Here is a 10385-nt window from a genome sequence, read left to right as displayed (position 1 = left end):
ATAGTTCACCACTAAATTTTATCCTATTCTGATTGGTTTAAATTGATCGCGTGACGCGATAGTGTTCGTCCGCCGGAGGGCACTATCAGCCCTTATAGTTCACCACTAAATTTTCTCCGATTCTGATTGGTTTAAATTGATCACGTGACGCGATAGTGTTCGTCCGCCGGAGGGCACTATCAGCCCATAGTGCCCGCCGAAGAAAAATGCCCGGATCGATAGTGGCCGCCCGTAATTTTTTTTTGGAAACAAGCTGCCTGCAGACAAAAACCCAACCAAATTTACTGCATTACTGTCTTTCTTGTCTGGTTTTGTTTCGTTTGTTAAATTTCGGCTTTCAATTGAGTTTTTTATCCTGAAAAGTTAAAAATAATTCACGATGCTCATTTTTGTATGGGCGCGCGGAAGAAAATTTAGTGGTGAACAATAAAAACAATAGAGTGTTTCTGTCGAGGAACTATCGGCTGATAGTTGTCCCTTGGAGATTTGATGTTCTTAAAACTAGCATATTCTGCGGGGCAACTATCAGCCGATAGTTCCCCGACAGAAACACTCTATTGTTTAAATAGAGATTTCGAGCTCATAATCTATCTGTAAAATAAGAATTCAAACTTAAGTGCCACATAATTTCGCAGTTACAGCAGCAGTAACAGATCATTTGCCCCCCGGGGGGCGGGGAACTCCTATATGAAACGGACGGGGATGCTCGTCGGAAATTTTGAAAAGAACCCCTAAAAGAGACCAATCTGGGTGTGGCTCAAGCTTTTCTTGACCCCTAAAAGATACCAAAAAACTAAGAATATAATTTATATTTGTATATTTCTTCGTTTGTAACCCTAAACGAGACCATTATGGCTAAGAATATTGGCGTTTTTCCCGGAACACCCTAAGCGAGAGAGAGAGTTCAGGGACTGGAGTAAGTTTGTATGTGTTGTGGTTCAAATCACCCTTGGTTCAATTTGGTAATTTCCTTTGTTTTTATTCATTAATATTTATTACCAAACAACTGAAGAAAGGAAGATACTTATAGATTACTTCATAGAAAGTGCGCCGTACGGATTTATATTCACGAGTTGCAAAATTTTGGGAAACAAACGAGTGAGCGTAGCGAACGAGTGAGTTTTCCAAAGTTTTGCAACGAGTGAATAAAAATCCGTACAAAGCACTTTCTATGCTGTAATTTGTTTATTATATATATAACGAGAATTCAACCATTGAGCACTTTACGCCGATTTTTCCAGTTTATAACCTTTAGCTAACTTTAGCATACAACAGTTAAACGGCGCGAGAAAACAAAGCTGCAAATGCACATAGCTTTACAAGCGAATTCGCTATTTCAATAATATGAAAGAAAAATTACTGGCGACAAACTCTCCTAGCAAGAACTTTATTTAAATAAACACACTGCGTTACATTTATAAACTTCGTATCGCATCGAGGAAACTTCGCCACAAGCGAATAAACTACTGGCGAATCAACTGGCGAATTTTGAACAAATTGTGACAACACAAGGAGTCGGTTAATTAAACTATAATTACGACGTAAATCCAATTAAAAAATACAATTTACTTTACCAAGACGATCCCAAGAGTTCCTGAATACTCTTAGAAAGTCCGTGGATGTGTTGTAAGTTCCGATGAAAGTCTTGTCTTCAACTCGCTTTCACTTATCGACACTTCGCCTTCGCCTGTCTTCACTTCGCCTTTGAAGAGTGATTTTTATCACTGCTGTATTCTTTAGGTTTTGCTTAGCGTGTTTCTGTTGGCTTGCATTTCCATTAAGTTCTTAAAAGGCAAAGTTTTGTAAAGAAACAAAACATGTAGCTATGTTTTCAAAGCATAAACTGCCGTCGAGAGCAAACTTGCCGCTCGCTTTCTCAACCTCGTTGGAAACCATTTAAATTCTCGCGCTGTGATTGGTTTAGTCGTTCTAGTCTAGATGCTGATTGGTTATATTTTTCACATGTGAAGAAAGCTATACGCGAAGCTGATTGGACGTATCGCTTTTTTCACATGTGAAAATATAGCAAATATAGAATTCTATTTGCAAGGTTTATTGCTTAAAATTCTCGCTATATATATAATAATAAATTGTACCAAGGGTAAAGTTGAGCCACAGCATATACATTGGACGGACGTTTCAAGTCGTACACCCTAAAGTTGGTGTAGGAATTAATTCACTTTGCCTGAACGGCGTTCAGGTTTGTTGTTGATGTTGATGTTGTTGTTATCTTTTTACAACCTGTTTATTCCTCGTTCAGTTATTTGTCAAACCTATGTCAGTGGTGACTTGGATCACAGCTATTTCCCTTTTCTATGATAGGTACTTCCGTAAAGCGAAAGAGAGAATCTTCATGTTCCAGCACAAAACGTGCAAAATTCACGCCTGGCCCCCTTGAAGGTAATATTTTTCATAACAAGAACTCAAACTAAAATGCCAAATTCTCCAGCCACATTCACAGTTTTCGCAATATTGCAGGCCGGTTTATGTACATTTAGCAAATATCAGTTTCATTGTTAGACGTCATGTGATCTTGAACTAGCTGATGAATGCGTGCGATTTCGCGTAAAAAAGAAGAGCTATACAACAAGTACGAGATCATCATACTTTAGTTTAAACGCTAGTTTTTACCATTATAAGAGGCTTTACGTTATTCAGTCATTTCTCTGTTTAATGTTGTCAGTCTGGTCTTTCAGTTATAGCTAGAAATAGAGCAGTCTTCACATGAGTATTGAAAGTAATTGGCATTTGCTTTGGTTTTGTTTAACTATTATTTAACAATTGGTTCATGTTTTAGCGTGCACTATCGAGTTATGGATGCACGCGGGAAGTTCGGAGAGCATGAAAGAAATGTAAAAGTTGTTTGAGGCGATTGGCAAAAGCAACTCTAGATTTTTGAGTACTAGGCCTTTCGGTTACCTCAGTCAAAAGATGAGCAAAATGCACATACCTAAGTGGAGTGAGTCCATTTCACTATTAAACATACTTGTAAAGTGGCGAGAGTTTTTAAACCAATCATTGAGTAATATTATAACATAGCTAGCAGAGCCGCGCAATCAAATTCAGCATTCTCAAGCGTACACCATAATCCAATAGTTCACGCTGATAGCGTGAGCAAATCGGTTCACCAGTATTTTTTTTCTCGAGCGAGTTTTTGGCGCGGATTTAGATCTACATTCCCACCAGCAATGTTATAAAACAATTAGTTTATGCTTTTAGCTGTGCACTATCAAGTTAAAGTGCACTTGGGAAGTTTGGAGAGCAGTGGACAGCTGTTTCAGCCTTTCTGGGAGTCGTTAGTACTACGTAAGGCATCGTGGATAATGGGGGAAAGTAGTTCTTATTTCTCTCCACCTCAGTGCTCCAACACTTGTGGTACACAAGGTGGATCTCTGGAGACGAGCGCGCCTGTCGAGTCCCAAAGTGGACGAAACAGCTGTCCCCTGCTACTCTGCTAGGCTTATGGGTTACGTCAGTCTGGAGATGAGCAAAATGCACATACGTGAGTGTAGTGAGTCCATTTCACTATTAACCCATTGACTCCTGGAGATTTTCGAAAAAAAAAACGCATTTTTTAGACATTTTTGACCTTTTAAGGTCTGTTATAAGCTAAAATAGCTCCAAATCGCTCAAAACGGCCCTTGAAATGCAAAATGCATCCTTGTTTTTCACCAGAATCACGTTTAACAACTTTTTCGCTCGTGCATGCGGACAAATCGTTTTTGGACGATAAACCATCCAACGACTTTAAGCTTTTCGTTTTTTTTTTTTTTGCGCTTTTCCTTTTTCTCTTCTTCCTTTCTTTTTGCTGCAGTTTTTGGCCTTCTAGCAGGCTTCCTTCTAGTAGAGGAATTTCCGCGAAAGCTCGAACGAGGCAAGAACTACTTACCATGGACAAGCAAAGGGTGGAAGGGGCAAATTTTCCTCTGGGTTTTTCACTAAAATTTTGAAGCGTTTTGGTGCATATTTCAAGCTCCATCAACCTAATCACGCTGGTTTGGATATCATTGGAAAGTTCTTGATCTGCTACACAATTTAAGCATAGATGTCGCCTTTCTGGGTGAAAGGTGATGACGTCACAAGCGGGACAAATGCCCGGATCCTTTACGGCCGGTTTAGGCCGTTTCAGGAGTCAATGGGTTAAGCATAATTGTATTATGTACTTCAGGGTTACTGCGTAAGGCATAGTGGATAAGACTTCGTGGCTCCTTCGTGTGCGTTCTCTTCGCCTATATCCCGGCTACATGTATTTACTTCTAGTTATGATTGGTTCACTGGATTGTCTGTGTGTTCTTTGATTAGTCAAAGTTATGTCTTTGGATTTGGTTTTAACCGCTTTTATGCACTTTTGCATTTCTTCTTTAGGTACTTCTCATAAAGGGCAACGTCCTACTGTAAAGCAGAAACCATTTCGTCCAGGTTCAAGCAGCAACCCTTCTAAAGAAATTTGTAAGAAGTCTAAGCACCTTCAAGGTAAGAGTTCAATTAAATTTATCATTAAAATAACAAAAATCCAAGATAAAGAGTCGCTTCTTTGATAAACCAATTAATCGTTTCTTTTAATTTTATTGTTCTAAGTTAGTATACAGTATTATTATATTTTAACAACCTGTCCATCGCTGATCCAGTTTTTTTTTTTTTTCGGAAAATTAGGTAAATTGCGTCTTAGATCACAGCATTTTCCCTTTTGTATTTTAGGGTCTTCAGTAAAGCGGAGAATAGAATCACCGTCATGTTCCAGTGCAAAAGGTCCTAAACTCACGCCTGAGCACCTTGCAGGTAATATTTCTAATTCATATTAGTAGAATTCTACTAATATACTGTGACTACTCATATACTATCAGCCGTTATAGTTCACCACTAAATTTTATCCTATTCTGATTAAATTGGTTTAAATTGATCGCGTGACGCGATAGTGTTCGTCCGCCGGAGGGCACTATCAGCCCTTATAGTTCACCACTAAATTTTCTCCGATTCTGATTGGTTTAAATTGATCGCGTGACGCGATAGTGTTCGTCCGCCGGAGGGCACTATCAGCCCTTATAGTTCACCACTAAATTTTCTCCGATTCTGTTTGGTTTAAATTGATCACGTGACGCGATAGTGTTCGTCCGCCGGAGGGCACTATCAGCCCATAGTGCCCGCCGAAGAAAAATGCCCGGATCGATAGTGGCCGCCCGTAATTTTTTTTTGGAAACAAGCTGCCTGCAGTCAAAAACCCAACCAAATTTACTGCATTACTGTCTTTCTTGTCTGGTTTTGTTTCGTTTGTTAAATTTCGGCTTTCAATTGAGTTTTTTATCCTGAAAAGTTAAAAATAATTCACGATGCTCATTTTTGTATGGGCGCGCGGAAGAAAATTTAGTGGTGAACAATAAAAACAATAGAGTGTTTCTGTCGAGGAACTATTGGCTGATAGTTGTCCCTTGGAGATTTAATGTTCTTAAAACTAGCATATTCTGCGGGGCAACTATTTAACAATTAGACGGCAATCTCGAGGTTTCTACCGGCTGATAGTTGGCGAGGGGCGAAGCCCCGAGTCAACTATCAAAAGCCGGTAGAAACCGAGAGCGAGCCGTCTAATTGTGTTAGCATAACCCACTGACCGATCTATTAAACTCAGAATATCGCTAGAATTGATTTATTGAAGGTTTTGATTGATAAAATTCAGCGAAGACTAAGCGCGCGCTCCGAGAGCCTTCTACGGATCGATAGTAGGCACCTGTGTAGCCAATCAGATTGCGCGATTACCAATAGTAGGTCAGTGTGGTTATGCTAACAGCCGATAGTTCCCCGACAGAAACACTCTAATGTTTAAATAGAGATTTCGAGCTCATAATCTATCTGTAAAATAAGAATTCAAACTTAAGTGCCACATAATTTCGCAGTTACAGCAGCAGTAACAAATCATTTGCCCCCCGGGGGGCGGGGAACTCCTATATGAAACGGACGGGGATGCTCGTCGGAAATTTTGAAAAGAACCCCTAAAAGAGACCAATCTGGGTGTGGCTCAAGCTTTTCTTGACCCCTAAAAGATACCAAAAAACTAAGAATATAATTTATATTTGTATATTTCTTCGTTTGCAACCCTAAACGAGACCATTATGGCTTAAAATATTGGCGTTTTTCCCGGAACACCCTAAGCGAGACCAAAAATCCGAAATTTATACCCCTAAGCGAGACGACGAGCATCCCCGTCACTTTCATATGCGATTCCCCCCCGGGATCATTTGCAGCGGCACCAGTATGCTCTTTCCTAATGAAAACTTGCCGTTGCATTGGCAACTCGTAAATACAGTACACAAGATTTGTCAATGTTGGGAAAGCACCATGAAGATTGCTGACACTTAATAATATATTGTTAATACCTAAAAGTCTTCAAATTTGGACTCACTGAAAATAGTTGATTTGAGCTTGTAGATATTTTACTTAGTAAAGGTTGAGATTGTGTTTCAATGAAAATGAAACTGTCGTTTCCCGTTATAGTCAGTTTACGATCTTTCCAAAATTATATTTATGGAAGTTCACCAATGCAAGGAAAAAACAGTCATTTCACGTATGACATTGCACGTCAAGAAATATTAAATCACAAAGAGTTTTTGCTATCCCTCATTCTTTGCAAAGTATGTCAACTCAAACTTTATAACGTAGGATTACATTGTGTTCTTTTGGTTTCAGTTAAAGAAGGCACTCCTGAAAAGGATGACCTGGAACGACTGGCAAAGGAAGTCGTCAAGGAATGGAAAGTGCTAGGACGTCGGCTATTGGAAAACGATGAAGCAGCGCTAGATGCAATTCATAAAGATAATGAGGAATGCTGTGAAAAGGCTTATAAAATGTTATTGAAGTGGAAACAAGCTAAAGGTGCATCAGGTGCAACTTTCCAAGTTTTACACGACGCCTTGTGTCATGATTTAGTAGATCGTAAAGATTTAGCGGAAAAGTTTTGTTTGGTTGACCATGACTATTAAAGTGCCTATGAAATGAAAATTAAGTTGAACTCATATGAAAGGCCTTTCAAAATGAAGAAAGATGGTGTTTTCATTTTTCTGATATCTTTTTTCGTTCCAGAGATATTAACGATTTTGTATTATGCAAATTAGATAACTGATGACGTCATAAGTTTGACAGAAATTGGTGTAAAAACACAAAATCAGTAATATCTCTGTATATAATTAAGCAAAATAATTGAAACTTGGCACCAGTATTGTACCCCAAGAAATACACCACATGTTGCATATTTTGATGTTGCTTTGGCAACAATTTCGGTTCCAGATCTCTTTCATGTGGATATAGCAATCCTGGGTTTTGATCCATTCCAAACCTTATCCCCCATCTTTAGGGTCATTTGGGTGCCTAGCGCAATGAGCACATTACGTATGTTTGGAATGACACCATTTACTTCTCACTGTAAAGCCATAAATCGTGATATTTGATTCAAAGAAGAAAAAGACTGGGACCTAAAGTGTTGCCATAGCAACATACTTATATGTACCATGTGGTGTATTTCTTAGGGTACAATACTGGTGCCAAGTTTCAATTACTTTGCTTTAGTATTTACAGAGATATTACTGATTTTGTGTTTTACACCAATTTCTGTCAAACTTATGACGTCATCAGTTATCTAATTTGCATAATACAAAATCGTTAATATCTCTGGAACGAGAAAAGATATCAGAAAAATGAAAACACCATCTTTCTTTATTTTGAAAGGCCTTTCATATGAGTTCAACTTGATTTTCATTTCATAGGCACTTTAAGTCCATCTTTCACAGATCTTTCTTGTAAACTGGTTTATTTTGGTAAATAGGAAAATGAGATAACAGTTAGTAATAGTAGATTGTAATTGATCGTCTTTTCATACGTATACTCACTCAAGACGGTCTTATGATAAAGCAAGTAAAACATGCTGTATGGGTTTCTCGCGGTTTTGTCTTGTACTTCAAAAGAAACCTGGCCGTCAGTGTTTAGTGGCAGGATGAGTGATTTTATAATCACACCGTTTTGCTCGAACTGTTCATGTGTTAAAACTGACGTGAATCGTCTTTAAGGATCGGATCTGTAAAGCCTCCGATCCATCATTTACATTCATTACCATTTAAAAATCTGGTGACTGCCCTGTAGTTCATGCATGTAAATAATTGTTTGAACTATATAAGCGCTGACATTCCACCTAGTCAAACTAAAGCCACCGTTGTAAGCTTAACTTAGTTAGCACAAGATATGTAGGTTAAAGTGAAGGTAGCCGCAGTTTTATAACCCGTTTTACTATCACATTTTTAAGTCAACTTCCAAAAGAAATTCGTGAACGATTCTAAGGAAACAATATGATTTTATTCTTGGCAAAGCCATAAGAATTTTCATCAATTCATATTTTAGGTTATCTTTTTAAAGAAGTAAAGTTTTTCTTAAACAAATTTTATTGTACAAAGATTGTATATAGCCAGAAGTTGTACTTCTGATATAGCTTATGTATTATTTTACTCGTTATATATACATAGAGTATCTATTTATAACAAATGTAAATATTTTAACTATTTCACGGTTTGTTTTTGAGACCACACATCATCTAGTGTCGATTACTCTCGTTCGTTAGCTCTCGCCGCCGTTTTGTAGTCAGAACTGATCTGTAGTACATGTTGGAAGTAAAGCTTATATGAAGTGACTTACGTCTCCCATCTTTCCTTTCCTCGCCCTATGTAGTAGTTGTACCCAGGCGGGAGAAGAAACAGTCCGGCATGACATGAATATAAGAACCGGCTTTCGATTAATCGCGAAATGCTACTCCTCCACAAATTTACCCGTGATCCTTTGCTCAGCCTGTGATTGGTTTTTCACGAGCAATTCGCACGAAATTGGAATTTCTTTTTTTCAAACAACCTTCGCGAATCATTTATCTCTTGTCAGACATGTTGTCAGTTTCATTAAATCTAGCAAATTTTACTTGGGCTGTACAGTTATCCTCGAACCTCGTTCCCAGGGCTTTTCCCTTCGTAATTTTTAACGGGCTCCCGTTCCAAATTACCAAGGGAAATGCCGTGGGAACGAGGTTGGTTATCCTCCTCTTGAAACTTTTCCATGTAAAAACATCTAGAAAGCTTAATACGAGTGTTGAAGGCGGTATATTGTTTGAATACTTCAATGGAATAAGTCTTGTCCCTGAACTATCCTAACTCACAACGCTCTATATGTAAAGATTGGACCCAGCGGGAGAATACCGAGGCTCTAAGAAAACTTTCATGCGCATGCAAGTTATCCTGGACTCTCATATCTTGCCTGGGCTGAGCCCCTTTATAGGGCGGGGTAGGCAGAATTCGCTGACTGGACTACAAAGCAGTTTGCTCATTTGCTTTCTATAATTATACAAATGTCGTGTTTATAAAAGACGCAAACTTAATTAGTGGGACATATAAACTTATGTACAAAGCTGACTGATCCCACAGACTCCCAGTTATATATCACTTGCGCTTATTTTGTTGTTCGCTAGAGTGCGGAAGCTAACTTTATTCCAAGGGGGAGGGGTGGGTCAGGATGGCGGTGGCCCAGGAGAAAAAGGGCAGAGGCGGGAAACAAGAGGGCGGGAAACGGAAATCCCAAGGTGGTGGGAACCGGTAGAATGTTTTTGCAACAATTCGTTATATTTAGTAAATAAACCCCTTCAGGCGGCTGGTATATTGGAGGATAATGCCCGAGGCTGAACGATTGTCGAAAAATGAACAGTTGGCCGAGAAGCGTAGCTTCGAGGGCAACTGTGAAATTTTGAGGACAATCTTTCAGCCAAGGGCATTATCCTCCAATATACCAGCAAGCCAGAAAGGGGTTTATTTATTTTATAACCCTCCGATTAATTTCTTCATCGCGCTTTATCGCCAGTAAATTTATAGGAAAAAACCTACGTAATAAACCCGGCGTAACTGTGGTTGAAACAAATGTAAGTTGATTGGTTTAAGTAGTTTAATAACTGTAAATTCATTAAAAGTTAGAATTGAATAAGGTGACTTCATTCGTTTGTTTTGTGTTTGCCTACAAAATCGGGCGACGGATATCAAATCGGACGGGGTATATTCGCTGATACCCGTCGTCCGATTTTGTACCACGTGATGCGTTGTGTCCAATGAGCGCGCGCGAAAATTAATCGGTGGGTTATAATTTGCTATAGAAATAGGCCTACGATCACTCAACTGAAAGCAAGACTTTAAAACCAGTCCAACATTAGTAGTATCATTTTAGATGGCATGGATTCTGAAGAAGTTTTAGTGACTTCAGTTACCTGGGTAACCCTCCTTGGCTGAACCATTTTATAAGGCGGGGTTGGCAGAATTCGCTGACTGGACTGACTACAAGGCCTCCCAGCTATCACTTCACTTTCACTTCACTTGTCCCCG

The 10385-nt window shown here is 39.0% G+C and overlaps 1 protein-coding gene across 2 annotated transcripts; it reads left to right on the top strand.

Moving 5' to 3' along the window:
• The first annotated feature begins 2088 nt into the window (after positions 1-2088).
• LOC144665807 (uncharacterized) lies at positions 2089-8665 on the top strand. Of its 2 annotated transcripts, none has more exons than XM_078527108.1 (3): positions 2089-2400; positions 6679-6972; positions 7762-8665. In XM_078527108.1, exons 1-2 carry the CDS (start codon positions 2316-2318, stop codon positions 6969-6971), a joined length of 378 nt encoding a protein of 125 aa, XP_078383234.1. In that variant the 5' UTR covers positions 2089-2315; the 3' UTR covers position 6972; positions 7762-8665. The 2 variants fall into 2 exon arrangements, with proteins under 2 accessions (XP_078383234.1, XP_078383235.1); XM_078527109.1 differs by lacking the exons at positions 6679-6972; positions 7762-8665 and adding exons at positions 4366-4473; positions 4699-4849.
• Positions 8666-10385: the final 1720 nt, after the last annotated feature.

Source organism: Oculina patagonica, chromosome 9 (genome assembly GCF_052425735.1).
Source record: "Oculina patagonica isolate OP01 chromosome 9, crgOcupat, whole genome shotgun sequence".
Taxonomy (NCBI): Eukaryota; Metazoa; Cnidaria; class Anthozoa; order Scleractinia; family Oculinidae; genus Oculina; species Oculina patagonica.
Note: the sequence above shows the minus strand (reverse complement) of the source record. Positions and strands in the feature narration are given on the sequence as shown.